General features: G+C 44.9%; 2 protein-coding genes across 2 annotated transcripts in view; one reads left to right on the top strand and one right to left on the bottom strand.

The window, feature by feature from the left end:
* The window catches only part of TTLL10 (tubulin tyrosine ligase like 10), a 166930-nt gene extending 153165 nt beyond the window's left edge, over positions 1-13765 (bottom strand). The window contains 2 exon segments of the mRNA XM_042479848.1: positions 10838-10997; positions 13687-13765. Coding sequence (XP_042335782.1) covers positions 10838-10978 — 141 coding nt within the window. The 5' untranslated portion in view covers positions 10979-10997; positions 13687-13765.
* Positions 13766-16508: 2743 nt separating this feature from the next.
* The window catches only part of C7H1orf159 (chromosome 7 C1orf159 homolog), a 29946-nt gene continuing 28306 nt past the window's right edge, over positions 16509-18148 (top strand). The window contains exon 1 of the mRNA XM_042477760.1: positions 16509-16528. The gene's annotated coding sequence lies outside the window, so the exon portion shown is untranslated. The remainder of the gene's footprint in view (positions 16529-18148) is intronic.

The raw sequence follows: 18148 nt of genomic DNA, 5'->3' as shown, positions 1-18148 counted from the left end.
TTCCGAATTGATCCGGATTGCTCTCTATTGTTCCTTCGAAGGGCGGCGGCTCCATTTTAACCCGAAACAATGGCATGTGCGAATGACACTGGGGTTTAAAATGACTCGAAGAGATTCACGAAGACAAAACAAAATGGGGACAGCAAACCTGGTATGCATCAGCACAACGATGCACATATCCTTGGGACCATATATGTATATATACACATACATACATACATACATGCAAATGCCCCCTAAGAAACTTCATTTAATTTGGCCTGCCCAAGTTGTCTATCAAACCAATGACCACGAGGTGGCACTCTGTCACCATCCCTGCAGAGCAAGCAATGTCCTCCCCAATCTGAATTACCAAATTTAAGGATGCAAAGATGCACAACGTAATTCAGTGCATGCTTACTCAGAAGCAAGTCTAGCTGGGCGCATTAGGGCTTACTCCTAAATACGTATCTCTTAGCCTAGGCTGAAATGCTTGGGTTTGTATCTTTCCGCAGCAGTAGGTATGGAGGCTCCAATGAGGCATGAGGCTCTGTTGACAGTAGCAATGCTGCTGGTAGGGCGTCCTCTCAAATCAGACAGTTATGTGCCAAACAGTTACAGGGCAGCAGTAGTAGTGGGAACGGCATTGGCAAAGGATCTCTCACAACCCACAGCAGTGATGCTTCGGCTAGCACTTCACTGAAGAAGGCAGTGGTAAGCCACTTCAGAATGGCTTTTACCTTGAAAGCCCTATGATGAGACAGCCAAAATGAAACGAGAGACACTGCTGGAAAGTGTGACTCCTAGGATGGAACTGGCACTCAAACAGATGAGCAGAGGATGCATTGATGCAAAACCTGGACAGTGAAGAAAGAGGACAGGAAGAATCACAGAGTTGGAAGAGACCCCAAAGGGCCATCCAATCCCATTTGGCCATGCAAGGCATGATAAAAGCACCCAGACAGATGGCCATGCTTAAAAACCTCCAAAGACAGAGACACCACTGCTCTCCGAGGGAATGCGTTCCACTATCAGGAAGTTCTTCCTAATGCTTCCAAATGTTGAGCTGGAATCTCTTTTCCTGTACTTTGCAGCCATTGCTCCAGGTCCACTTCACTGGAGCAGCAGGAAACAAGCTTGCTCCATTATCAATACGGCTTCGCATTTTTTCCTTGTAAAATAACCCGCTTGCGGTTCACGTTCACGAACGAATCGGTTCGAAATGGACCTGCTCCAGCCAGCCAAAGGGCAAATTTAAATGGATTCCGGTCCACACCTGGTTCACACTTGCGCGGAATCGATTTATCCAAAATGGCACAGAAGACATCGGCGTCAAACCGATGCGGGTTAAATGGGTCTGGTGCGTGGCCCCTCTCTCCGAATTGCTTCAAGTGGGAACCAGGGTCATTGGAAGAGGTTCAAACCGATTTGCGGTCCGGTTTAAAAGGTATTGTTTTTAATGTTGTAAGCCACCCTGAGTCCCAGTCTTGGGAGATGGGCGGAATATCAATAATAATAATAATAATTGTTATTGTTATTGAAGGCACACAGCAGCAGCAACGAAAGTAGGCCTTCCCTTTAGAAAAGCAACAGGGAAAAATCTGGGTCTCCTGGGACCATTTTACCACCATTAGGATCTTCCAGGGGCTGCATCATTGCCGCTTAGCCATGAAACAAGAAAAGACCAAAAGGTCATTTCCAGTTTCAGAAATCGCTTATGGTTTCAGGGGAAATGAACCAGATTTTCTGGTAAAACAAGCCTGGAAGGACATGTCTTGTATCAAATGAGAAGTAAAAATACTACATCCAAAAAGCAATTCCACCGCAACCAGCAGAAACACCGAAGGCCAGCCCTGGGTGCGCCATGCCTTAGCAAACCTCCATAGCTTTGCAACAACGGGAAACCGGCTGCGGCTTTGTGGCACAGATTTATCCCCTCTTAATGGCCTTCTTCTTCCTTGCCTTTTTCATACCCTTGCCCCCAAGCTTCTGGCTGGCGGAGAAGCCAGACGGAGCAGAAACCCTCCAAGTATACAACCCCCTGTGGCATTTTTATGGCCCGGTGTGCACACTTGGCGCATTTGTTTTGTGGCCCTCCAGTTGCTGAAATACCACTCGAGACCGATCTTCCGCGGTCGGAGAGAGCGGGAGCTATTTCATGAGCGACATTTGGGGTTATGGCTGGCCCATAACTCAAATGGATTTGCGCCTCCACCTTCCAGTAATTATGCCTCCAGCCTTCCTTTCCATTTGCTTTATTACTCCGATATGCGGCTTACAGACAGGTAACGTGGGTCATAGTTTAGTTGCTCTTTAACCAGAGAGTCCCACTTCCAAAGCGGGAAAGGAAGAGAAGGTACAGCCAATATAGGTTTTTGTAATGTTTGTTTTCAACATAGGAAGAGAAGGCATTGCAAGCCTTTAAAGCAGCATCAGCCCCTCCAAGCAAACATCATGCTGTTGCAATGCCTCCCTCGGGATCCGCATCTGTCAGCTTCCAAAAATGCCAACTTTTCTCTGTGTACAAATTGCCAACTAGTATGTAGAGCGATCTTGCGGCACCTTTGAGACAAACGGAAGGAAAGACGTCGGCAGCGTGAGCTTTCATAGACTTATAGTAAGTCTGCTTCCTCAAAAGTGTGGAAAGCATACTAACGATACAAAAATATATATTCCTATACTGTCCAGATGCACCTGAGGAAGTAGACTTAAGTCTATTTCTCCAGGTGGGTAGAAGAGAGAGAAAAAGAGAAGGAGATTTATAAAACAGCAGGCAAGAAGGATAAGGAGGCATTTTCCGTTCTTTTCCTCTCCGCACCAGCAACTGCTACTTTTGGCAGTTCAAAAGCTCCAAACCGTAATTGGTTTTATTTAACCATGGTATAAATCAAGCTCCTTGGCTGTATGTCAATTTTTTTGTTTTGATCGGTTCATTCAACTTTAACAACATCGCTGTGAATATATATTATTAAGGAACTAAGAATTATTATGTAGAGAGATTTCGTAGCACCTCTGAGACTTACTGAAAGAAAGAAGTCAGCAGCATAAGCTTTCGGAGACTTCAGTCTACTTTCTCAGATGCATTTAGTAAGTAGGCTTTAGGGCCCGAACAGACAGTCCTTAGGACTGGAGCATGGCTTTGGTGCAGCTTCTGGACTCTTAGGACGCTTGTATCATTTAAACGGCATACCTCCAAAGTGTCCTGAAGCAGCTTTATTTTGGCCTGTCTGTATCAGGCCATAGTGTCCTATAATCCAGGCTCATCATAAACATATTAAACACCTCGACGTGATAAATCCTATTCAAATAAAATGCTACACACACCAGACAGAGAAAAGAATATATATAACTAATCGATCAATGGTGGCATAAGGGTAAGATGTCCTTGGGCGCATGTCAACTAATTTATTGCCGTTACCCAGATATGGAGCTATAAAAAGGACACCAGGCTGTTTTTCGGTGCCTTCATAAAAACTTAATTTATAGCTTCGTCTTCTTCAAGTCTCTGCCCGCAAACGGTTCGGTCTGCGACACGTGGATCTCTTTCGGAAAAGAGGGTCTCGTCCAGGTGCTGAGTGCCATCGGTTTGGCTAATGAGACAAAAGGGAAGAGGAACTGTCTGGAGCGGCGGCGGTGGCGGCGCCCGCCCCTCTCCACATGCCCGCCTTTCTGCAAATGGATTAGCCGATTTGGGGTTAGGAGGGTAACTAAGCATTTTGCGGCTGCCTGAACACATGAAGCCTGCTTTGCACTGAGGAGGTTTGTGCGGTCTTTTGGGTACAAGGGTGAGCAACCTCCACTTCTAGGCCCACTATTTAATTTCAACCGGCCCAGTGCCCAGTTTCAAAAGCAAGGTGAGAGGGATCTGTCTCTCTTGGGGAATGGGGAGGGAGGATGAAAGAGAGAAAAGGGTGACAAAAAGAAAAGAAAGAGAGAACCAGGGTGACAGATAGAAAAAGGGTGGTTAGGGAGAAATAGAGGTAGTGGGGAAAGAAAGAAAGAAAGAAAGAAAGGGAGGGAGGGAGGGAGGGAGGGAGGGAGGGAGGGAGGAGACTGAGCATGTCTAGCTTGGGCACCAGCCCCATCCACCAACAGCTCTTCCTTCCTCTCCAAGAAAACCAGGCTACTGATAGCAATAGTACCATACATATTTGACTATAAGTCGACCTCATGTATAAGTCAAGGGCAGGTTTTGGGGCCCAAATTATGGATTTTGCTATTATGGATAAGTCGAGGGTAAAATTTAGGGGCGCATAGCAAAGGATCTAAAGCAGTGGTCCCCAAACTGTGCTTATTAAGGGATTTAAGCTCCCTGGATCTCAGACTACTGGCCAAGATGGCTGAGGCTTCTCGGACCTGATGTCCAAAATCTCTTAAAGAGCACAGTTTGGGGACCGCTTGTCTAAAGGATGAAGCAAAGTAAAACCCAGAACAATAGATGGAAGCTATAGGAACAGAGATTCCACCTCAACATTAGGAGGAACTTCCTGACAGTAAGGGCTGTCCGACACACTGCCTTTGAGAGTGATGGATGCAGGGACGTAGCCAGGATTTTGGGAAGGGGGGTCCAGACTAAGTGCCACCATTATAATGACTTTATCATACCAGTCTGCTTGAGAAATCTTGCCAAGAAAACCCTAGGAGAGGGTCAGCCTAAATCAGAGTCGACTTGGAGGCACATAAGAACCACACTAGTGGCGCAGTGATTCAATGCCTGTACTGCGGCCACTCACTCACAAACCATAAGGTTGCGAGTTCAACACCAGCAGAAGGACTTAAGCTCCTAAAATGAGTCCCCAGCTTGTTGGGAGCATTTAGTTTACACTTTGTAAACTGCTTAAATGCACTGATATGCGGTATAGAAATGTACTTGCTATTGCTTGCTGTCAACAACGCCATTTAGTCACGAAGGTTGAATCTCCAGTATCAAATCCCACAATGACCCCGAATACCAGGCCCTATGGATCATGAACAGGAAAGTATGTATTCTACTTTGGGCCTTCATGTATTTATTCCATTTATAGTCTACCTTTCTTCCTTTACAGGACCCAAGATGGTTGGCTAGCATAGACTAGATATAGGCCTTTGATCCAGTCCAGCGCAGATCCTCTTCTGTTCTTGTTTGCTGGCAAAACTATGGGAGCGGAGAGCTGCTTGTCTGGTTGCTTTATGAAAAGTATCAAAGGCCTTTCCTTAAGCATTATGCACTGTCTTAATTGCAAGCAAAACGAATTCAGTGTCTCCCAGCTTTCCCTTCACTGCAGGCGTCTGCCTCCGTAAGATGCATGGCTCACTGTCGGCGTTCAATAAATATCCAAGCGCCCCCTTTTTTCCAGATCTACTCTGCAACTTTTGCTAATGATCCGTGATGTTTGCGATAAACATGCCACTTCCCTCCGAGAAGCTTCATTCGGCGTTGGGTCTCCTGAGATCCCAATTCTTTCCCACCCGCCTATCCTTCCTCTCTCTCCTTCTCTCTGTTCTCGAAGTTCCTCCAGCTGCAAGCAGACTAAGTCAAGCTTAGCTCAGCCTCTTCCGGGAAAATAAATATTGAACATGGCAGGCACTGACAGGGACTACATTAAGCGTTTTGACGGGAGCAGCAGAACATGTTGGGGGAACGTTCGCATCGGGAAGGCTCTAAGGAGAATTCACATGGGTTTAGACCACCAGCAAAGATAAAGGAAGACAGAAAGAAAGGGGGGAGATGAGAACCATTGCATTTCAGCATCAGAAGGCATCCTAGATGCTACAGAGGCTTGGCACACAAATACCACAACTACTGCATCTTGGATACATAGCTTGAAGGCTTTCGTGGCCGGCATCCATAGTTTGTTTGTGGTTTTTTCGGGCTATGTGGACATGTTCTAGAAGAGTTTGTTCCTGATGTTGCGCCAGCATCTGTGGCTGGCATCTTCAGAGAATGCTGGCACAGAAGTGAGTGGGTAGGGTCACACACACACATATATATATGCCCAACTCTCTTCCATGCTAGCATTCTCTGAAGATGCCAGCCACAGATGCTGGCGAAACGTCAGGAACAAACTCTTCTAGAACATGGGCACAGAGCCTGAAAAACCCACTAAAAACTATGGATGCCAGCCATGAAAGCCTTCGACTAGATATACAGTCTGCCCTCCCCTTTTGCACATATGGGGGAAAGAGCATATGTTCAAGCCCCATAGGAAATAATGGATCGTGTGCTCATAGCGGTGCATGGGGTTCACGGCACATGTATGCGCCACATTATTTCTACCTGGGCTTACCTTCCATGTGATCTCAAAGCCGCAGAAGGCATTCCCGTCTATAAGGAGGGCCAACTGTATATACACTATATACCCAACTCTCTTCCATGCCAGCATTCTCTGAAGATGCCAGCCACAGATGCCGGCGCAACGTCAGGAACAAAATCTTCTAGAACATGGCCACAGAGCCCAAATAACCCACCAAAAAACTATGGACGCCAGCCATGAAAGCCTTTGACTTCACAATGGAGTCAATTATTTCTGAGTTGAGAGACTGGTAGCTCCCATTTTGGGATGCTCTCCCTAAGAGGAACGGGTGGCCAAGAGACTGCATTTCCCATTTCATTCCGCGAAGAGCAAAGCGAAACGTCAGGAGGCCATTTATTGGGAGACCAGGCAGATCACACTAATATCACGGTCCCACCTCAAGGCCTAAATGGATTTAGGATGCCCAGCGGAAGCTGGTTCCTCCCCGCTGAGAGCATTTTCTTATCTCTGATCCATGCCTTGTAGTCGAAGGCAGGCGCATGGCTTCGCTCTCCAATAGGAAAAACTGCCCGTTTAGCTGCATCTCCCAGCATGAAATTCAAGCTGCTGGGAAGGAGCTTGTGATCTTCCTCCCTCCCTTCCCTTTTCTCCTTTCTTCTTGTAACACAGCCTTGGTTTTTAAAAAAATAACACAGTTGTTCTTCAATATATATATATATATATATATATATATATTCTTTCTTTCAGTGCCTGCGCTGTTTGTGCCGAGAGAGAGAAACACTGAACTGGAGGTGAAACATGGAGATGTTATTGCTGTGTGCCTCTAAGTTTTACCCTCGACTTATCCATGGGTCCTATCAAAATCCATAATTTAGGCCCCAAAACTTGCCCTCGACTTATACATCAGGTTGACTTATAGTTGAGTATATATAGTAACTAAGGTCACTATGGCCAGACAGTTGTGATCTGTATGCAAAGGAAGGGCTCTGCCACAGAGTTGTGGTCCAACCCTTTCCTTCTCTCTTTCTCCCCCTTTTGTGGTCCAACATCTTTCTCCTCCACTTTCTTGTTCTTCTTTCTTCCACTTCCTCTGCCCACTCCTCCTCCCCTACTGCCGCCTTTCTCTTCCTTTTTTCTCATCCTTTTCACCTTCTCCTTCTCCTCTTCCATTGTCGGCTTGGCATGGCAACCTGGCTCCAAGGAGAAGATGAAATGTCAACTAGGAAATATCGGTGGAATGAGGGCCTTGTATACAATTTGTCTCACTGCAAGAATATGCCTCATAAACTTGAAATATGGGGACAGCCGGGCTGACAGTAAAAACTGAAGGCTCGTTACATTGCTTTTTTGCTGTTGAATTCTCAATTACAGAAGCTGACAAGGCAGAAAGGCGTCAAGGAAGGAAGAAGGTGGCGGACACTTTTTCTCGCCATGTAGACAGTGAAGAGGAGCATCCCTGCATGCTTAATGCGGGGATGGGGTCTCAGAGTCACCCCAAAGAAACCAGGGAGGCTTGAAGTTGCACAGTACACTACTGTTGGAGTAGCTTTACATCGGGAATGTGAAGTTGAGAGTCACTACTTAAAAGAAAAAGTATGCCTATTGTGCTTTCATCGACAGTGTTTCATCTCATGTATCATTCATTGCCAAAAGTTGTGGTTATGCCTACTGCGTTAGGTGGCTTTAAAAGGGCTTATTGGTATGTAAAAGGATCCTGTGGCACCTTTGAGACTAAGGGGGGGGTTGGGATCCATGCTGCCCGTTTTTGCCCCTTGTCTGCCTTGCGCCAACTGCACATTCGGCACTGATGTGCTCCCGAAAAAAGCTGCCTAGAGCGGCTTCTTTTTAGGAGCACCATAATGGCGCTCATGTGCCCTGATGTCATCACGTCTGGTGAGTGCCATTTGGGTGTATGGACACACACATCAGTGTCATGCATCCCATGCCAAGATGGTGCGCGGTCACCGCTAGTAGGGCTAGACACGTATGGATGCCCAGCTCTAACAAACCCTTAAATCGGACCCAGCGTGGCGCTTTTGCCAGTCTGTATAAGGCCTAGCTGTGCAAAAGAAGATGCTCTGAAGATGCCAGCCACAGATGCTAGCGAAACATCCTGAGATTTGGCAACATTTGTTGCGATGAATGCCATTTTTGGCACACACATTTAAAAGTAATTTGTAAAAAAATAGATCATTTTGTTGTTGTTGTGGGTTTTTCGGGCGATGTGGCCATGTTCTAGAAGAGTTTATTGCTGATGTTTCGCCAGCATCTCTGGCTGGCATCTTCAGAGAAACGGCTTCTCTGTTGCCAGTCTTTTCTGTATTGCCGGCGAGGGGGAATCTGAGAGCTATAATGCAAAAAAAAAGAGATTTGGGGAGCGGGTTTTTCAGACTATGTGGCCGTGTTCTGGAAGAGTTCATTCCTGACATTTCGCCTGTGGCAGTTGGCGTCATGTATAAGTCGAGGGCAGGTTTTACGGGTTTGGATATGACCTGTGGATAAGTTGAGGGTAAAATTTAGGGCCATGTAACAAAGGATCTAAAGGATGAAGCAAAGGAAAACAATGCCAAAGAACTTGCACAATTCCAGCAAGCATCACTATGCTCACACTAAAGGCTGGATGGATGAGAGAACAGAGATGTGTCAATGCTTCCAGGGCAGATTATAGTTTGCCTTTCAACCGGAGATGGTTCCTTTTTAAAAATAAGAGTACTAATATTGACATGTGGATAAGCCGACTCTGTTTTGGGAGGGTCAATTTTTTTGACTAACATTTCTAGACTTATACATGAGTATATATAGTATTTACAGTTTTGATCTATATGTTCTCTATAGCAATCTTTAGGTCCTCTGGCGCAACTCTGCCAGAGGTTGACCATAGAGTTGTGCTGGAGAACCTAGGAGAAAACCCTTCTCTAGCCATTTGCAGGCCCTCCAGGATGAGTCTATGGACCAACGTCTGGCAGATGTTGACCACAGAGTTGCACTGTACTACTAGCTGCACTACTAGCTGGTTCTGCACCTCCAAGAAAATGCATGGAGGCTGTAATAAACTAAGCAAGGAAACATATTAATACACTATTTATCTTTAAACAGTCCCAAAGCAGTGATATAAATACAGTCGGCCCTCCACATTTTGTATCTGGAGGGGAAAATATTGCCCACCTCTCTATGATATCGAGCGCACCATGTGCGTCCACCCATCCATTGGATTTCTCATTCCTGCACACACTCCATGAGGTCCAGGTCTTAATAATGCCATCCCTCCGCTTCAAAATCTATTGCACATTTACTAGTTGAGAGCAAATTGCGGTCAGAGTCATTGAAAGCTAGGCATGGTAGGAATGGGAAAGCACTTTAGAAACAAGACCGAAGATCACAAAGGAAAACCTAATATAGGAACGATCTTCATCAGGCTTAATTAGCAGCGCAGGCTGTTGCCAAGACACACAATTAAATCCATACATGCAACGCAAAGCCGATACAATTTGTGCGCAGGGCTTTCATCTGCAAAAAAGGTACACAAATCTATAAGGCGGGGGGGAAACAACAATCATTAATTTTAATAACGCCTTGAATTACTCTGTGCCGAGCCGAGTTTTCAGCATCAAGACAACAGCTTTACCTCTTGGGAGGCATCAAAGAGGAATTAAACCTTCCTTCTTTAAATATGAATGGAGGAAGCCAGCTTGTTTGGGTTTTTAAAATGCACCAGGTGATAGAGAACCATGCATTCGCACACGCCAAAGTCCTCCTCGGTGGAACAGACTAGTAATCTCCACATATCCATTTTGTCCATTTTGCAAATCGCCAATGGCCGTCGGAGACTTAACGCATGGATTTGCTTCCTTATACAGTAAATACATTCATTCGATGATGAGCATCGAACCTTTCGCCGCTGTTGTTCTTGGAAACTTCATTCCACTTGAGAAACTGGGTCAGCCTTGCCAACCCAGATGCCAGTTAAGCAATAGTCATGCGTTTACTTATTCATTTGAGTTTTGATCCCCCCCCCCCCGCAACTGTTCAGAAAGCGCCGCGACTCGACTGGCTTCAACTTTCATGCCTAGTTAGGGATGTCTTGGGATTTCGTAGCTCCCATGGCAACCACAGCCCTGTCTCAATTAATGTCGGGTACCATGCATGCAATAAGAGATAGACTTGATCAGAGTTTTGTTAGACAGAAGACGCGAGGATCTCGGGGCGGGAAAAGTGAGATCCGAAGGGAAAAAGGAACTCGCATAGGCAGGTCACGGGTTAAATTTGCTGGGACTCTTCACCCTGGAAATGGGACCCTACCTTAAATGCCCAACCGGATTTTGATAAATGCTACGAAACCATAGATCAGCATAACCGAGAGTGGTCATATTGGTATAAACACTTAAAACAAAAATGGGGAGAGAAAAGCTCTTATGGCCCAAGACAGAAAGGAGCATGGCAGCAGCGGTACTAAGGTTCCGGACCATGCAGCAAATGCATGGTCCAGAACCCTAGGATGTAATGGTGGCATCCCATCCTCTGTCTTCTGCCAATGGCTTCCATTTCCCACTTGCAAAGCCAGCAATGTTCAAACAACCGATCCTAACCAACCCTAAGGTAAAAAGCAAAATGCCAGCCAGCCTTACCTGCCGGCGTCTTCTGAACTTCTCAAAGGCCTCCTGAATGCTCTCAGCAGCATCTTCTCTTTGGTCCTTCTTTGCTTCATCGGATCCTTCGAAGTAGACGGTGAAGGCACAGTAATTATTGCTCTTTGTCCCCAACTCCATTCTTCTTTAGCAGTTTCCACTAGAGAGAGGTTGCATTGGTTATTGGCCAACAATTCTAGTCTTTAATACTTCCAACCCCTGGAAAACATATTGAGCCAGACTCCTCCTGCCCACGAAGGTCCATGTCACCTTTTATAGCAAGGATGGACAACCATGGGAGGATAGGGGCTGCATGAGCTCCATAGGAAACCTTGGTGAGCCATGTAACTCCACTGCTACCACCATCACAAAATATTGTTACCAAATGCTGGTTTGCTTACTATTTTAAGCAAGACATGTTCTGAGCCTAATGTGGCCTAAGAGGCCAAAATGTTGTGATGTCATGCCCAGCCTGGAGGATGACTTGGAGGACTCAGAGGATGAGCCAGAGCCTCTGGGACCTGAGCCTGCAATTGGGGAGCCTGGGGCAAGTCCTAGAATCATAGAATCCTAGAGTCGGAAGAGGCCATCCAGTCCAACCCCATTCTGCCATGCAGGAACTCTCAATCAAAGCATCCCCATTGACAGATGGCCATCCAGCCTCTGTTTAAAGACCTCCAAGGAAGAAGACTCCACTACACTCCAAGGGAGTTTGTTCACCTGTTGAACAGTCCTTACTTTCAGGAAGTTCCTCCTAATATTGAGGCGGAATCTCTTTTCCTGGAGCTTGCATCCATTGCTCCATTGTCTCCTGTTCTCTGGAGCAGCAGAAAACAAGCTTCCTCCCTCCTCAATATGACATCCTTTCAAGTATTTAAACAGGGCTCTCATATCACCTCTTAACCTTCTCTTCTCCAGGCTAAACATCCCCAGCTCCCTGAGTTTTTCCTCATAGGGCATGGTTTCCAGACCCTTGTAGTCACCATTTTAGTCACCCTCCTTTGGACACATGGCTCCAGTTTCTCAATGTCCTTTTTAAATTGTGGGGCCCAGAACTGGACACAATATTCCAGGTGGGGCCTGACCAAAGCAGAATAGAGTGGCACTATGACTTCCCTTGATCTAGAGACTATTGAGCTTGGTATGAGGTGCAGTATTATCCCCATGCAGCTGGCCATCTTGTCTTACATGTTCCTCAGTGTGACAGCTGCATGACCTCCAAATGTCCACATTTGGCAAGAACAATCCCAACGCATCCTCTGCCATCCCATTTTCAGCTGCTTTTAAAATGTCCCATTTATTGATTAATAACTTTTGCCATAATAATAATAATAATAATAATAATAATAATAAATTTTATTTATATACCGCCTTTCCAACGGATCAAGGCGGTTTACAAAAATGCATAAAACAATTCCATAACAACTAAAAATTCACCCCCTTAACTAAATACAGCTAAATTAATCCAAATACAGTTAAATTAATTCCATTAAAATACATTAAAATATAATCCTGACGTCGCTTGGCATCCCTGTTCCTAGTTTTCAGCTGTAAAAGGATGGAGGGTATGCAGCGATAATAGCTATATTAGTGCTTCTAATAATATCAGCATTGTGGACTGAGTTTTGGTTTTGGTTTTTAAATCGGAGGAGCCTCTTGGGAACGAACGGCGCGTTTGAATTTAAAGATTTAAAAGCGATTTAAACACTGCAGACATAGCTACATGATCGGTATCGAAGCCGAGCACTTAAATGCCTAAATTAATGGGAGAATAAACTCCCAATGTTTTCAAAGGGACAGGCAGAGAAACACTTAAATCTGTCCTAGCCTCGTTACACAGATAATTAAAATTTCGCTCGGTCGCATGCAAAGCCAATAAACCAGTTTATTAAAATGTCCGTAAGACTATCACTGTGTGTTCGCCGGAGGACTTCACTGCCGCCAGCAAACGTTGGACCGCTACCATCCTGGTCTTTATATTGCACAGTCTGAAAGTGACATAAGTCCAAGGGAATGGCAATGCTAGGGTAAAGGTATACCATATATACTCAACTATAAGTCGACCTTATGTATAAGTCGAGGGCAAGTTTGGGGTCCAAAGTTATGGACTTTGATATGACCCATGGATAGGATGTGGGTAAAACTCTAAAGCAGTGATGGCGAACCTATGGCACGCGTGCCAGAGGTGGCACTCAGAGTCCTCTCTGTGGGCACATGTGCCATCGCCCCAGCACAGAGTTTGCCAGAGTTTGTTACTAGAAAGCCAGAGGAACATGGCACTTTGCAATAAATAAGTTGGTTTTGGGTTGTTTGGGTTGCAGTTTGGGCACTCGGTCTCTAAAAGGTTCACCATCACTGCTCTAAAGGTTTCCAGACCTTCACCATTTTGGTGGCCCTCCTTTGGACACATGGCTCCAGTTTCTCAACATCCTTTTTGAACTATGGTGCCCAGAAGTGGACACAGCATTATTCCAAGTGGGTCCTAACCAAAGCACCTTCATCGCCGGAAGAACAGCGAAATGCCTCAATGACGCTTCAAGGACCAAGGATCCCACATACGCGCTTCTGAAACGTTTGGGCCAGGATTCCAGTGCGGTAAGTGCTTCGTGCAATAAGGGCCAAGGAAATTCTTCGGGTGGCCATAGATCAACAAGCAACTTGAAGGCAAGCCATGCTGAGTGCAATCCCTTTGCACAATCTAGACTTGCTCAGTCGCTGAACTAAGCTGTTTGCTTGGAAGCAAAGGAGTGCAAACAAGCACAGGGACAAGTTAAAACACACAAGCGTTACCTTTGTCCTCCCGTCTCCCCATCCACCAATTAACACACTAAATCCTCCTGAACTGTCACCTTTGCATCAAAAGCTTCGCCTCTCTCTCTCGCAATGCTAAAAGACATCTTGACATGAAAACCCAATTCTTGTTATCCTGGAAGGGGAAAAAAGAAAGAAAGAACGTCACAACCGCTTTTTGATATTTCCAAAGAATCAAAGGCAGCTTTGATATGTTGGAAAGCTTTGATTTTTCTTCTTCTTTGGGGGGGGGGGGGGGGGGGGGGGGGGGGCAAAGGAGGAGAAGGAGATGAAGAGACTGAAAGGCAACTAAAAGAGGAGGGTATCCCTTGCTTCTGTGGTTTATTCCAACAAAATGGGACTTCTCCAAAAGTCGGGAGACTGAAGATCTTCTGCTGCTTGATGTGTCTCTTTTTACACCAACCCTTTACATTGTTATTGATCAGTTATAGGGATCCCATCGGTGTAGTTAAACTGGGAAGGCGAGGCGTTCTGGATATCGGCCATTATCAATTTTACCTATGTGCTTCAAAAGGTTAAAGAGAGAAGCAAAAAGAGAAGCAGCAATGGCTCCTCTAGTTTGCAGCCATTGCTCTAGGCCCTATTCTCTGGAGCAGCAGAAAAGAAGCTTGCTCCATTCTCAATATGACTTCCTTTCAAATGCTTTTGGAAGAAGAGAATCAACTCAGTGGGTGGATTTGAAATTGGTTGGCCGGCCAAAGCCAACAACGGCTCCTTTTCATCCTGGAGAGAAGGGACCATTTGGGTCCCACAGGGCTCTGTCCTGGGCCCAGTGCTGTTCTCAACGTCTTTATCAATGACTTGGATGAAAGAACTGGGGGAATACTTATCAAATTTGCAGATGACACCAAATTAGGAGCAGTATCTAATACCTCAGAGGACAGGATCAAAATTCAAAACGACCTGAATAGACTAGAAAGCTGGGCCAAAGCTAACAAAATGAAATTCAACACAGAGAAATGTAAGGTACTGCACTTAGGGTGGAAAAATGAAATGCATAGATATAGGATTATGGGGGACACCTGGCTGAAGGAGATTTGTATGTGTGAAAGAGATCCAGGAGTCCAAGTAGACCACAAGTTGAACATGAGTCAACAGTGCGCTATTAGGTTGCTGTTCGGCAGTGGAATGCACTCCTTCAATGGAGAGTAGTGGAGTCTCCTTCCTTGGAGGTCTTTAAGCAGAGGCTGGATGGCCATCTGTTAGGGATGCTTTGATTGAGAGTTCCTGCATGGTAGAATGGGGTTGGACTGGATCAGGGCCCTTGCGGTCTCTTCCAAATCTATGATTCTATGATTCGTTTGCAGAGCAGCCATATTTTGCATAATGGAAGACCCCATTATTACAAAAATGGCTGCTCCATGAAGGATTTGTCGACAGAAGAACAACGGGATGCGCTTCAGTGATGCTTCAGAAGCGCGGCCGGCGATCTCACCTGAAGTGTTTGGGCCACGATTCCAGGGCGGGAAGTGCTTCGTGCGATAATGCCCCTAGGGTTTCCTTAGGCAAGGATTCCTCAGAGAGAGTTTTGCCAGCTCCTTTGCCTACAGCACCTGAGATTCATTGGCAGCCTCCCATCCAAGGACTAACCAGAGCTGACCCAGTTTAGCTTCGAAGACCAAACGGGAATCCAGTGCCTTTGGGGCATTTAGGCCCTTTTATTTTGATTTTTCCTGAGAGAAGAGTTTATTTACTGTGGTATATATGTATCTTTTGGAAGAATTCCAAGTTAAAAGTGTTGTTGTTTGTCATTCGTTGCCTTAGAATTGGCTGGAAGATACTATAGCACTGGATTTCCTAACATCAGTTACTGCCTCAGTCAGAAAATATATATATACTGTGTGTATGTGTGTGTATATATATATATATATATATATTAAAAAATACAAACTTAGGAAAACAGAACTTGATTTGTTTGAGTGGCATCATATAATATATATATATATATATATATATATATATAATATGTCTATAAAGCATAAAATGTATATAGTATATAATGCAGCTCTATATACATATCTATTTATATATATATGTATATTATATATATATCATTTTATATATAATTATATAATCATATATATATATATATACACACACATATAAACATAACATTTTATTATATATATATATATATATATATAGTGGTTCTATATACATATGTATTTATATGTGTGTGTGTTATATATGATTTTATATATAAATATATAATCATATATATATATATATATACACACACATTATATAAACACATTTTATTTTATATTTATATATTGCATCTCTATATACATATCAATATATATAATATGTATATACATATATATATATATATAATGAAATTATATATATATATATAGCAGCACTATATACATATACATACATATACATATATACTGCTGCAATATATATATATTGCAGCACTATATACATATATATAGTGTTGCAAAAAATATATATATTGCAGCACTATATACATATACATATATACTGCTGCAATATATATATATATATATATATTTGATATATATATATTTTGTAGCTTTGGTAATGCTATTCATTCCCCTTCCACCAAAACTTTAAAAGCACACTCCTCAGTCTTTATTTCCTTCCTTCCTTCCTTCCTTTCTTTCTTTCTTTCTTTCTTTCTTTCTCTCCTTCCTTTCTCACCTCCTCCCTCCTCTTCCAGGGGCGTCTCCGTTCCCTAGCAACACTCAAAATGGCCTCCCTCCCCGAAAGCCTCCCTGGCACTTGTAGTCCACTCCGGGTATCAACTCTATTAACTCCGGCGTCCGCTTAGTCGTCCAGACACTACATTTCCCGAGAGCCACCGCGGCGGAAAGAAAAAATCGGCCCTGGCGAGGACGCGTTTACCTGGGCGAGGTAAGGCGCTGGGCCGCGATGGCTGATGGGGGTTGTAGTTTATTGACAGCGGCGGGCCGCAGCCGCGCGGATAGGCCCGAGGGGGCATAGAGGGACTACAAATCCCAGAGAGGAGCGGGAGGAAGTGAGGCAGGGTGCAGTCCCAGGCGGGGGGTACGAAAAAGGAGCCGGTTGTGGAGCCATGGCTGTTTAAGCGTTTCGCTCAGGTGAGGCCGGGGAAGGGGCGCAGGGGGCGGGGCTTAGCGGGCCTCCATTCGAAGGCAGAGCCCCTGAGGCGTCGCGCGGGAGACCCCGTTGTACCTCAGTTTTGTTTCTTGAAGGGAAAAGGGAGGGGAAAAAACAGGGTTTTGGGGAGGAGCCAAAGTGGCACAGGCTCTGAGGACCTGGGTTCGAATCCTAGCTCAGCCATGAAACCCACTGGTCACCAAGTCACACTCTCTCAGCCTCCTCAGGGGAAGGCAATAGTAATACCCCATCAGAACAAATCTTGCCAAGGAAAACCTAGGATAGGTTGGCTTTGGGGTCGCCATAAGGCACACATACAAACAAATAAACAAAAACAACAAACAAACAACAGAAAGAGAAGGGGGAGAATCACAGTTTCTCAGCCTCAGGGGAAGGCAATGGCAAACCCCCTCTGAATAAATCTTGCCCAGAAAACCCCATAAGTTAGAAATTGCTTGAAGGCACACAACAACAACAACAAACAACACACAAACAACTGGGAGAGAGAGGGAGAATCACAGTTCCTCAGCCTCAGGGAAGGCAATGGCAACTACTCAGAAAGCCTCATGATATATAGTGGTTTTTTGTGGGTTTTTAGGTCTTATGTGGCCATGTTCTAGAAGGTTCTTTGAGAACATGGCCATAAGACCGAAAAACCCACAAAAAACTATGGATGCCAGCCATGAAAGCCTCTGGCTTCCCCTCATGGATTGCCATAAGTTGGAAATGACTTGTAGGCAGACAACAAACAAACAAACACAGAGAGAGGTTGATAAAGAATTGCCTAAGGGTTGCCATGAGTCAGAAACGAAGGTACACAACGAGAATAAACAACAACATGTATACACTTTTGTCCCTCCACATTTGCAGCTTTGAAATATCCAAACCATGGTGCATTTATGGGGCCAAGCAAAAGGCGCGATTACGTGTTGCAAAGCTTTCAAAGCCAATAAACCAGTGTGACCCTGAAAACTTGCAAGAAATAATTGTGCATTTTGGTTGGTCCCATAAAGGTATCATGGTTTGGATGTTGTTAAATAAAAACTTGTTGGTCTTTAGGTGCTTTAGGTCCTGCGGAAATCATCCGGTTTTGAGACCCAATTCTGGGAAGTGTAGTTTTGTGTCCAGTTCTGGGCACCGCAATTCAAAAAGGATATTGAGATACTGGAAAAGAAGGACAACTAAAATGGTGAAGGGTCTGGAAACCATGCCTTATGAGGAAAGACTTAGGGAGCTGGGGGTGTTCAGCCTTGCTTTTAAAGCAGGGTTCCCTGCAATGTGGGTTCTTGCATTGGGTTCTTGCATTGGCAAGGATTGGTCTTGGTGAGACAGGGCTCTCTGTTTCTGTGGTTATATAGCCTGGCGTGACCTCGTTTTGCGTTTCGACCGTTGGCG

The sequence above is a fragment of the Sceloporus undulatus genome, chromosome 7, assembly GCF_019175285.1.
Source record: "Sceloporus undulatus isolate JIND9_A2432 ecotype Alabama chromosome 7, SceUnd_v1.1, whole genome shotgun sequence".
NCBI classification, from domain to species: Eukaryota; Metazoa; Chordata; class Lepidosauria; order Squamata; family Phrynosomatidae; genus Sceloporus; species Sceloporus undulatus.
This window is presented reverse-complemented; position numbering and strand designations above follow the sequence as displayed.